We start from the raw sequence: 12037 nt of genomic DNA, 5'->3' as shown, positions 1-12037 counted from the left end.
AATGAAGGAGGAAAATCCCGGGAAATGAAGGAGGAAAATCCGGGGAAATGAAGGAGGAAAATCTCGGGAAATGAAGGAGGAAAATCCGGGGAAATGAAGGAGGAAAATCCTGGGAAATGAAGGAGGAAAATCTTGGAGAGGAGGGTGGAAAATCCTGGGAAAAGAGGGTGGGAAGTGTTGGAGGAAAAGGGTGGAAAATTTTGGGAAAGAGAATGGGAAATCTTGGGAATTGAGGGTGGAATAATGATGGGGGGAAAGGGTGGGAAATCCTGGAAAGGAAGGTGACAAATCCCGGGAAATGAAGCAGGGAAATCACAGGAAATGAAGGAGGAAAATCTCGGGAAATGAAGCAGGAAAAATGTCGGGAAATAAAGGAGGAAAATTAGAAGAAATGAAGGAAGAAAATCTTGGAAAGGAGGGTGGAAAATTTTGGGAAATCCTTGAAAGGAGAGTGACAAATGCTGGGAAATGAAGCAGGAAAATCCCGGGAAATGAAGCAGGAAAATCCCGGGAAATGAAGGAGGAAAATCCCGGGAAATGGAGGAAAATCCCAGAAGCGGCTCCTAGGCGCTGTCCCTGTCCCGGCGCGGGAGGGGACGTGTCCTGGGGAGGCCACCAAGGCCCCGGGGCCGGAAGGGGACACTGTCCTTGTCCTTGTCCTTGTCCTTGTCCTTGTCCTTGTCCTTGTCCTTGTCCTTGTCCGTGTCCGTGTCCCGGTTTCCTGGGAAGAGCGATGGCAGCGATGGGAGCGGGGACAGGAGGGGACAGGTGCCGGTGTCGCCTCCTTGGGGACATTGCCAGCTCCGTACCCGTGTCCAGCCTCTTCCCAGCTCCGTCCCGCTCCGTGGAATTCCCGAAGGAATTGGAATTGTTCCCCGTGGAATTGTTCCCCGTGGAATTCTCCCCCAGGGCCGCGTCCAGCGCCCGCCGCCGCCGCTCCAGGACCGATCCCAGCTCCGCCCGCTGCGGGTCCCGGTTCCGCCCGCTCCGGCGGCGGCTCGGCCCGCGCGGGGCACCCTGCGGGACACGCGACACCGTGGGACAGCGCGGGGACAGAGAGGGGACACCATGGGGGCAGAGAGGGGACACCATGGGGGCAGAACAGGGACAGCGAAGGGACAGAGCGAGGACACCATGGGGACACCGTGGGGATGGAGAGGGGACAGGGAGGGGACACCATGGGGGCAGAACAGGGACGGCCAGAGGACACCATGGGGACAGAGAGGGACAGAGCGAAAGACAGCGAGAGACAGCGAGGAGGCAGAGAGGGGACAATGAGGGACAGAGAGGGGACACCAAGGGGACACCGCAGGGACATTAAGGGAATACTAAAGGCACAGGGAGGAAACAGGGAGAGGACAACACGAGGACAGCGAGGGGACAGCGAGTGACAGCAAGGGGACAGGGAGGGATAGCGAGGGGACAATGAGGGACAGGAAGGGGACACCACGGGTGCAGAACAGGGATGGCCAGGGGACACCATGGGGACAGAGCGGGACAGAGCAAGAGACAGCGAAGGAGGCAGAGAGGGGACAATGAGGGACAGAGAGGGGACACGTATGGGACACCGCAGGGACATTAAGGGAACACTAAAGGGACAGGGAGGAAACAGGGAGAGGACAACATGGGGACAGCGAGGGGACAGCGAGGGACAGCGAGGGGACAGGGAGGGGACAACGAGGGACAGCGAGGAACAGAGAGGGATAGCGAGGGGACAATGAGGGACAGGAAGGGGACACCGAGGGGACACTGCAGGGACATTAAGGGAACACTAAGGGGACAGGGAGGAGACACAAAGGGGGACAGGGAGGAAACAGGGAGGACAACACTGGGACAGCGAGGGGACTCTGCAGGGACACTGAGGGGCACCATGGTGACACCGTGGGGACACCACGGGGACAATGAGGGGACAGCGCCACCCACCAGGATCCCCTGCAGCTCCAGCGCCGCGCTCCGCCTCTTGCTGGCCATGGAATCCTGTGGGAATTCTGGAATGGCTGAAGGATCCCGGGAATGCCAGACCTGCCCCATGCCACTGTCCCCATTGTCTCCATTGTTCCCACTGTCCCCGTTGTCCCCATTGTCACCTGGCGCAGGTGTGGCCGCTCCCGCGCCGGCCTCAGGACGATCCCGTTGCGGATCCGCTCCAGCATCTCCTGCACGGCCCTGGCTCGGATGTCCTCGGTGCCGGGGTCACCTGCTGGGGTGGCACCGCCCTGTCACCTCCCTGCGTTGGGGACACCGCTCGGGGTGCAGCTGTCACCTCCCCGCGTTGGGGACAGGGCTGGGGTCACGCTGGAGGTGGCGCTGTCACCTCCCCCAGGCGGTGCCACCTGTCCCCAAATCATCCCGAATGGAGCTGGGGGACCCTGGAGCGCTCGGTGGCACTCGGGGGACATTCCTGATGTCCCAGTGACACTATGGGGACACTCCCAATGTCCTGACTCCCATCCCGGTGACATTTTGGGGACATTTCCGATGTCCCCATCCCTGTGACACTCTGGGGACACTCCCGATGTCCCGGTGACACTTTGGGGACATTCCCGATGTCCCCAGCCCCTCAGGACTCACTTCTCTCCCGGTTTTTCGGCGCCTTCCTCTTCCTGAGGGTGGCCAGGGGGCTGCGCAGGGGACAGCAGGTGACACCTCCCCTTTGTCACCTCCTGTCCCCTCCCCTGCGGGGGACAGCGCCAGCCCCTTGGGGACAATCCGGGTGGGGCCAGCGATTTCCCGGGAATATCCCCGGGCCAGGGAGAGGCTGGAAAAGCCGCGGGAGGTGTCACCTACTCGGCGGGGACAGCGGTGGCAGCGGGCGGTGGCAGCGGCGGCGGCGGTGGCACCTCGGGGTGGCGCTGAGGGGACGCCAGCTGCTCGCGGAGGGATCCCACTGGAACGAGGCGGGAATGGGAGTGGGGATCCCTCTGGAAGTCCACGGAATCCCCCAGGAATCTCTGAAATTCCTCTGGAATTCTCCCTGGAATCTTCTTCTGGAATATTTTGGAATTTCTCTGCAATCGCTCTGGAATCACACTGGAATTCCTCTGGATTGCCCCTGGAATTCTGTGGAATCTGTCTGGAATCTCCCTGAATTCCTCTGGAAAATTTTGGAATTCCCCATGTGTTTTCTGAACTCCCTCTGGAAACCCCCTGGAATCTTCCTGGAATTCCTCTGGAATTTTCTGAAATTCCCCTGGAATCTTCTGGAATCCTTCTGGACACCCCCCCCCTCCAAATAACTCTGGAATCCCCTTGGAATCCTTCTGGAATCCTCCTGGAATTCTCTGAAATCTGCCTGGAATGCCTCTGGAATCTTTCTGGAATTCCTCTGGAACCCATCTTGAATCCCCCTGGAATTCTCTGGAATCCTTCTGGAACCCCTCTCTATTCCTCTGGAATCTTCTGGAATCCCTTTGCAATCCTTCTGGAATCTCCCTAGAATTCTCTGGAATCCCCCTGGAATCTTTTGGAATCTCTCTGGAATATTTTGGAATCCCACTGCAATCCCTCTGGAATTCTCTGTAATCCCTCTAAAATTCCTCTGCAATTTCTCTGGAATCTCCTTGGATTCGTCTGGAATCCCCCTGGAATCTTCTGGAATCTCCCCGAATCCCTCTGGAATCTTCTAAAATCCCTCTGGAATCCCCCTAGAATCCTCTTGGAACCCCTCTGGAATTCCCTGTAATCCTTCTGGAAACCCCCCTGGAATATTCTGGAATATTCTGGATTTTCCCACCTTCCTTTTCCAGCCCTTCCAGCCTCTCCCTCAGCTCCCGTTTCTCCTCCCGCTCCTCCTGCAGCTCCGCCCGGGCTCGATCCAGCTGCTCCCGCTGCTCCTCCAGCTGCTCCTCCAGCTCCTTCTCCTACGGGATTTGGGAATTCCAGGATCCGGGAACACCCCGAGGATGGGGGTGCTGCAGAACACTCCCAAAAATCCCCCGAATTCCAGAGGATTTTGAGGAAAATCTCCCGCTCCGTGTGGGATGAGGGTTTGGGAAATCCATGGAAAAAAAACCCAAAAAACCAAAAACAGTGATCCATGGGAAAATGGGCATGGAATGGGAATGGAGGGGGAAAGGGGAATAGGAGAAAAAGGAAAAAGGGGAAAAGGGGGGAATGAGAGGTGGGAAATGGGAGGGAATGGGGTAGAAAAAGGAAAAAGGGGGAAAAGGGGAAAAAGAGGGAAAGGAGGAGTGGAAAATGGGGGAAAGGGGGAAATGGGGAGAAAAAGGGGGGAAGGGGAGAATGGAGGAAAAGGGGGGGAATGAGGGGTGGGAAATGGGGAGAAATGAGTGAGGAAAAGGGAATTGACAGCGCTGTCCCCGCTGTCCCCTTCCCGCGATGTCCCCAAACCTGGGGACAGTCCCTCACCCGCTGTCCCCTCCCCGCTGTCCCCAAGCTCGGGACAGTCCCTCACCCGCTGGCGCCGCTCCTGCCGCGTCTCCTCCAGCTCCCGGCTGAGCTTTCCCAGTTCCTGAAGCGCTTCCAGGATTTGGGAATCGGGCCCGGCGTTCCTGAGCAGGATGGAGCTCTGGCGCTTCGCCTCCTTCTGCTGCACCAGCATCTGGGACCGACATGTCACCGCAGTGTCACCTCAGTGTCACCTCAGTGTCACCGCAGTGTCACCTCGGTGTCACATTCCAGAGGGGCTGGCGGTGAATCCACCCCGGGAAATTGCAGCGGGAGAATCCTGGGATCATCCATCCCATTCCCTCGGGATGCAGCCGTGAGTGCGGGGACACCTCGGTGTCACCCCCAGGAATGTCCCCAACCCCTCGTTGTCACCTTGTTGTCACCTGAAGGGGCTGGCAGTGAATCCCACCCAGCTTCATCCCACGGGAATTCCGCCCAGTCTGGGATGGCCCCATTCCCTGGGGACACCCCGGTGTCACCTCGGTGTCACCTCCAGGGATGTCCCCAACCCCTCGGTGGCACCTGGTGGGCGAAGGCCTCGGCGTGGCAGCGCAGGTCCTGCTCCAGCTCCAGCTGCTCCAGGGCCTGGCAGTAATCCTGGGTGACAATCTGGGACACTGCGGGGACAGCGGGGGTGGCACCGGGGAGGGGGGAGGAAAAGTGGGAAAGGTTTGGGAAAAAAAGGGGGGGACAGGGAGAAAAAAAAAAGAAGGAAAAAAGGGGTGGGAAATAGGGAGAAAAAGGTGGGAAAGTTTGGGGAAAAGGGAGAAAAAAAGAAGGAAAAAACGGGGAGGAAAGGGTGGGGAAATAGGGGAGGAAAAGGGAAAGGTTTGGGAAAACAAAGGGAAAAGAGTAGAAAAGGGGCAGGGAAAAAGTGGAAAATGGGAAGGAAAAGGTGAGAAAGAGGAAATGAGGGGTGGGAAAAGGGGGAAGAAAAGAAGGGAAAGGTTTGGGAAAACATAGGGAAAAGAGTGGAAAAGGGGCAGGAAAAAAAGGTGGAAATTGGGGAGGAAAAAGTGGAAAAGGGGAAAAAAGGGAGAAAAAGGGGTGGAAAATGGGGGAGGAAAAGGTGGGAAGGGGTAAAAGGATGAAAAAGAAAAGGAAAAAAAAAGGGGGAAAGGGATGGGAAATGGGGAGGAAAAGGTGGAAAAGGTGTGGGAAATGGGGGAAAAGGGGAAAAATAGGGATGAGAAGGGTAGGAAATGGAGAAGGAAAAGAGTGAGAAACGAGTGGGAAATGGGGGGAAAGAGGGAAAAAAAGGGGCAGAAAAGTGTGGGAAATAGGGAGAAAAAAAGTGTGGGAAATAATGAGGGATGGGAAATGGGAGGAAAAGGGAGGAAGGGTGGAAAAAGGGTGGGAAATGGAGGAGGAAGAAGTGGGAAAATTTGGGGAATGAGGGGTGGGAAATGGGGAGGAAGAAGGGGTGGGAAAAAGGAAAAAAGGAAGAAAAAGGGTGGGAAAGGGAGACATGAGGGCGATGCCACCACAGACATGTCCCCATGTCCCCGTCAGCCGCGGGTTTGGGGTGGCACTGGTGGCACTGGTGGCACCGGGAGGGGACACGGGGACCCCGCTGACCTCTCTTGAAGGATCTCAGCGCTCTCTGGCTGGCGCCCAGCGCCGCCCGCAGGCGCTGCTGCTCCTCCCGCTCCAGATCCAGCTGCGCCGGGAGAAACACGGGGGAAAGGCATGAAAAATCCGGGAAAAATCCGGGAGAAACTGGGGAGAAACTGGGGAGAAACTGGGGAGAAACTGGGGAGAAATTGGGGAGAAATTGGGGAGAAACTGGGGAGAAATTGGGGAGAAACTGGGGAAAATTGGGGAGAAACTGGGGAGAAACTGGGGAGAAATTGGGGAGAAACTGGGGAGAAATTGGGGAGAAATAAATGAAAAATCTGAGAGGAATTCGGGAGAAATTGGGGAAAAATCTGGGAAAATGCGTGGAAAATTCGGGAGAAATCTGTGAGAAATCCAGGAGAAATGTGTGAAAAATTCGGGAAGAATACAGATTAAATTTGGGAGAAATTTGGGAGAAATCATTGAAAAATCCATTAAAAATTTGGGAGAAATCAATGAGAAATCAGTGAAAAATCCATGAGAAATCTAGGAGAAATCCATTTAAAAACTGGGAGAAATCCATGAAAAGTCCGTTAAAAATCTGTGAAAAATTCGCGAGGAATCTGTGAAAAAATCTGGGAGAAAACCGGGAGAAATCCATGACAAATCTGGGAAAAATCCAGAAATCTGTGAAAAATCTGTTAAAATTTCAGGGAAAACCCGGGAAAAACCAGGGAGTAATCTGTGAAAAATTCAGGAGAAACAGGGGAGAAATCTTGGGAAAAATCCACAAAAAATCCACAAAAAATCCAGGAAATATTCGGGAAAAATCCCGCCCTGAGCCCCGGGGTTTGGGGAGGGGCTTCATCCCAAAAATCCACACTGAGGATGAGATGGGAAAAGGGGGTTCAGGAGATTTTGGGGTCCGGGGGTACCTGGGTGTGCAGGTGCTGCAGCTGCACCTGGAGATCCTGGTGCTGATCCAGGAGCTGGGAGAGATCCTGGGGGGCTGGAATGAGGGGGGAGGGGGAAGGAAAAAAGGGAAAAAGGGGAAAAGGGAAAGGGGGAAAGGGGGATAAAGGGGATAAAGGGAAAAGGGGGAAATGAGGGTGGGAAATGGGAGGGCATGGGGAGAAAAAGGAAAAAGGGGGAAAACGGGAAAAAGGGACAAAGGGAAAAAGGGAAAAAGGGAAAAAGGGAAAAAAGGAAAAAGGAGTGGTGGGAAAGAGGGGAAGAGGTGGAAAAGGGAGAAAAAAGAGGAAAAGGAGGAAAAGGGAGGGAAAAAGGTCAGAATGGAGGAAAAGGGGGGAAGGGAGGATATGAGGGGTGGGAAATGGGAGTGGGAAAAAGGGAATTGAGGGTTGGGAAAGGGGAAGACAAAGAGTGGGAAAGAGGGGAATAAGGGGTGGGAAAAGGGGGAAAAGGATTGGAAAAGGATTGGGAAAGACATTGGGGTGGGAAATGGGGAAATGAGGAGTGGGAAAGGGGGAGAAAAAAGGTGGGAAATGGGTGGAAAAAAGTTGAGAAAGAGGGAACTGGAATTGCCACCGTGGGAAAAGGGGATGGGAAAGGGGAAGCGCGAGCGGCCGCGCTTCGGTTTCGGCCACCGCCGGTGAATTTTGGTGTCACTTTCATTGTGACCCAAACGGGGCTTGGGAACGGCCCCAAAGTGAGGGGGGGATGGGATCAATGGGGTTAATGGGATCAATGGGATGGGATCAATGGGATCAATGGGATCAATGGGATGGGATCAATGGGATGGGATCAATGGAGTTAATGGGATGGGATCAATGGGGTTAATGGGATGGGATCAATGGGGTTAATGGGATGGGATCAATGGGGTTAATGGGATCAATGGGATGGGATCAATGGGATCAATGGGATCAATGGGATCAATGGGATCAATGGGATGGGATGGGATCAATGGGGTTAATGGGATGGGATCAATGGGATCAATGGGGTTAATGGGATCAATGGGATGGGATCAATGGAATGGGATCAATGAGGTTAATGGGATCAATGGGATCAATGGGTTGAGATGGGATCAATGGAATCAATGGGATCAATGGGATCAATGGGATCAATGGGACCAATGGGTTGGGATGAGATCAATGGGATCAATGGGTTGGGATGGGATCAGTGGGTTGGGATGGGATCAATGGGATCAATGTGTTGGGATGGGATCAATGGGATGAGATCAATGGGATCAATGTGTTGGGATGGGATCAATGGGATCAATGGGTTGGGATGGGATCAGTGGGTTGGGATGGGATCAATGGGATCAATGGGTTGGGATGGGACTAATGGGATCAATGGGATGGAATCCATGGGATGGGATGAGATGGAATCCATGAGATGGGAAAATGGAATGGGATGGGGTGTGATTGATGGGCTGGGATGGGATAATGGGATGAGATAATGGGATGGCGTGATGGGATGGGATCCATGGGATGAGATGGGATCCATGGGATGGGATGGGGTGCTATTAATGGGATAGGATAATGGGATGGCATGGATTGGGAGTGGATGGGGGTAATGGGATGGAATGGGGTCCATGAGTTGGGATGGAATCCATGGTGACACCCCAGGCTCACCTGGGGCAGGGGTGGAGGTTGGGGGCTGCTCTGGGGGCAGCTCCGAGGGTGCCACCTGCTCTGGGGTCACCTCAGGGGTCCTGGCCAGGCTCAGCCTCTCCAGCTGCACGTCCTCCTGCTTCACCTGAATCCCAGAATCCTGGATTCCCAGAATCCCAGAACCCCAGAATCCTGGATTCCCAGAATCCCAGAGTCCCAGAATCGGGGTTCCCCCCACACCCCCTGAGCTGGGGGTGCCCTGAGGGTGCCCCTCACCTCTGTCCCCACAAAGGGACAGTTTTGGGGACCCGTCCCCGTCCCCACCTGGGCAGGGAGGGCCTGGGCTCGCTGCTGGCACCGCTGCTCCAGCTCCTCCTGGGCGTCCAGCGCCGCCAGCTCGGCCAGCAGCGCCTGTGACGCTGCCGGGGACACCGACGGGGACACCGGGGTCAGGCCCTGCCCGCCGCCACCCCCGCCCCGAGCCCGGCCAGGAGCGGGGCTGGCACCGGGATTGGCCCCAGGGAAATGCCAGGGACACGGGACAGTGGGATGGGACACGGGGCTGGGACATGGGGGACACCAGGATGGAACATTGAGGACACTGGGATGGGACATTGAGGACACCAGGATGGGACATGGGCATGGGACATTGGGGACACCAGGATGGGATATTGGGATGGAACACTGGGAGTGGACATTGGGGACACCAGGATGGGACATTGGGATGTGACATTGAGGACACCGGAATGGGACACTGGGATGGGACAGGGCTCACCTTGCTCCAGCTGGGCCAGCCGAGCATCGGCATCACCTGGCACCGGATCCAGGGGCAGGTGCTGTGGTGGGAAAAATGGGAATGAAGGTCTGGGTTGGCACAGAATTCCATTGGCATGGAGGTCCATCGGCATGGCCGTGGCAAATGTCACGGTGCTGGCATGGTGTGACAATGGCCGTGGCATTGTCATGGCACAGAATGGCCTTGGGATGGGATTCCATTGGGATGGGATGGTCTTGGGATGGAATTCCACTGGCACGGTGTTCCACCAGCATGGAATTCCATTGGAATTCCATTGGCACTGGGCAGAGTATTCCATTGGAACTCCATTGGAATTCCATTGGCACTGGCAGGGCAATCCATTGGTATAACATTGGTATAACATTGGTATAATATTGGCATAACAATGGAATTCCATTGGCATTGGCAAGATGTCCCACTGGAATTCTGTTGTCACTCTCAGGGTATTCCCTTGGAATTCCATTGGGATTCCATTGGTATTGGCAAGATATTCCATTGGAATTCCATTGGTACCAGCAGGATATTCTGCTGCAATTCCATCAGAATTCCATTGGAATTCCATTGGCACTGGGCAGGGCATTCCATTGGAATTCCATTGGCACCAGCAGAGTATTCCAGTGGAACTCCATTGGAATTCCATTGGCATTGGCAGTGCGTTCCATTGGGATTCCATTGGGATTCCATTGGGATTCCATTGGGATTCCATTGGCGACCCTGAGCCACACTGACACCCCTGGGATTGGGAACATTCCCCCCATTTATGGGATGGGGAAGGGAAATCGATGGAAAACGAGTCTGGAAGTGAGACCTGTCCAGGAGCTGCCTCTTCATCCTCCTCTTCATCCTCCTCCTCCTCCTCGCTGCTCCCCGACTCCAGGATGGCTGCAGGGACCCGAGCCAGGACTGTGGGGACACCCGCGGTGACAATGGGGACAGGAGCGTCCCTGGCACCCCCCAGTGTCCCCTCCGGAGGGTCTGGAGGGGGGGACACAGCCCTGGGGTCCCCCATGGGGGATTGGGGGGTCCCTGGTGCCCCCCGGACCTCGGGAATCTGAATCCCATCTCCCCTCCGACCCCAAATCCCAGTTTCACTGCCTCCAACCCCAAACCCCACTTGTGACCCCTCAAAAATGCCCCAGGATGTTCCCCAATCCCAAATCCCACCCGTGACTCCCCAAAAATCCCCCAGGATGTTCCCCCTTTCCCCGTGAGGTGTTCCCCAACTCCAAATCCCAAATCCCACTCGTGACTCCCCCCCAAATCCCCCACAAGGTTCCCCAACCCCAAACCCCACTTGTGACCCCCCCAAATCCCCCACGAAGTTCCCCAACCCCAAATCCCACTCGTGACCCCCAAAAATCCCCCATGAGTTGTCCCCCAACCCCAAATCCCAGCCCCCAAATCCCACTCGGGACCCCCCAGAAATCCCCCTTACCCGTGAGGTGCCCCCCGACTCCGTCCCCCGCCCAGTCCATGCTCGGGGTCCCCCAAACCCCTCCGATTTTTGGGGTGCCTCCCTCTCCCCGCCGCTGCCTCCTCGTTGCCCTGCAGGGAAGTGAAACCACCCGCCCCCTCCCTCTCCCCTCCCCCTCTCCCCTCCCCCTCTCTCCTCCCTCCTCCAGGGGGGCCCCGATCCCAAAGGGGGGAAGCGAAACCCGCAGAGGGATGTTGGGATTTTGCAAGGGGAGCTTTTCCCCCTAAAATACAGAATTATGGGGTTTGGGGGAGCTGCAGGGGCTGCTGCTCCAGGGGTTCCCAAAAATTCCCAGAAATTCCCCAGGGTGGGAATTCCACGGAAGAAAACACGGGAGCAGCGAAGGGTTTGGTGACCACGGTGGTTTATTCAGCAAAAAAAAAACAAACAAAAAAACCAACCAAAAAAAAGAGATTTTTCCCAATTTTAGGAAAGGGAGATGGGATTTAAGGAAGAGGGATGGGATGCTAGGAAATGGTGATGGGATTTTAGGAAAGAAGGATCAGATTTTAGGAAAGAGGGTTGGGATTTTAGGAAAGGAGGATGGGGTTTCAGGAAAGGGGGACGGGATTTTAGGAAATAACGGGATTTTAAGAAATGGGGATGGGATTTTAGGAAAAGGGGATGGAATTTTAGGAAAGTGAGATGGGATTTTAGGAAAGGGGGGATCAGATTTTAGGAAAGGGGGGATCAGATTTTAGGAAGGGGGATAGGATTTTAGTAAATGAGGATCCAATTTTAGGAAATGAGGATGGGATTTTAGGAAATGAGGATCCAATTTTAGGAAAGCACGATCGAATTTTAGGAAAAGGGGATGGGATTTTAGGAAATGAGGGTGGGATTAAGGAAAAGGGGACAGAATTCTAGGAAATGAGGGTGGGGTTTTAGGAAATGAGGGTGGGATTTTAGAAGAAGGGGATGGGATTTTAATAAATGAGGGTGGGATTTTAGTAAATGAGAGTGGGGTTTTAATAAATGAGAGTGGGATTTTAAGAAATGAGGGTGGGATTTTAGGAGAAAGGGATGGGATTTTAAGAATTGAGGGTGGGATTTTAGAAGAAGGGGATGGGATTTTAAGAAATGAGGGTGGGATGTTAAGAAATGAGGGTGGGATTTTAAGAATTGAGGGTGGGATTTTAAGAAATGAGGGTGGGATTTTAAGAAATGAGGGGGGGATTTTAAGAAATGAGGAGGGGATGTTAAGAAAGGCGAATGGGGTTTTAGGAA

General features: G+C 54.7%; 1 protein-coding gene across 2 annotated transcripts; it reads right to left on the bottom strand.

Annotated features, from left to right (window-relative positions):
• Positions 1 to 437: 437 nt before the first annotated feature.
• On the bottom strand, positions 438 to 10875 carry LOC306802663 (shootin-1-like). Of its 2 annotated transcripts, none has more exons than XM_079307157.1 (16): positions 10772 to 10875; positions 10145 to 10239; positions 9316 to 9376; positions 8817 to 8959; positions 8562 to 8685; positions 6903 to 6976; positions 5989 to 6070; positions 4933 to 5027; positions 4415 to 4561; positions 3734 to 3860; positions 2788 to 2887; positions 2572 to 2621; positions 2088 to 2197; positions 1924 to 1977; positions 810 to 1017; positions 438 to 721 (listed from the first exon to the last, which is right to left on the bottom strand). In XM_079307157.1, the coding sequence occupies exons 1-16, from the start codon at positions 10809 to 10811 to the stop codon at positions 564 to 566; spliced, it is 1668 nt and encodes a 555-aa protein (XP_079163283.1). In that variant the 5' UTR covers positions 10812 to 10875; the 3' UTR covers positions 438 to 563. The 2 variants fall into 2 exon arrangements, with proteins under 2 accessions (XP_079163283.1, XP_079163284.1); XM_079307158.1 differs by having other exon boundaries at positions 3734 to 3839.
• Between the last annotated feature and the right edge of the window lie 1162 nt (positions 10876 to 12037).

Source organism: Erithacus rubecula (assembly GCF_903797595.1).
Source record: "Erithacus rubecula genome assembly, chromosome: 5".
Taxonomy (NCBI): domain Eukaryota; kingdom Metazoa; phylum Chordata; class Aves; order Passeriformes; family Muscicapidae; genus Erithacus; species Erithacus rubecula.
The sequence above is the reverse complement of the archived record's forward strand: the minus strand, read 5'-3'. Positions and strand labels throughout refer to the sequence as shown.

Coding starts and splice junctions, on each gene's coding strand:
- LOC306802663 (XM_079307157.1), bottom strand. CDS start 10,811: ATGGACTGGGCGGGGGACGGAGTCGGGGGGCACCTCACGG. Junction 8,960..9,315: donor GCTGGCCCAGCTGGAGCAAG/GTGAGCCCTGTC, acceptor TGTCCCCGGCAG/CGTCACAGGCGCTGCTGGCC. Junction 5,028..5,988: donor GCTGAGATCCTTCAAGAGAG/GTCAGCGGGGTC, acceptor CTGTCCCCGCAG/TGTCCCAGATTGTCACCCAG.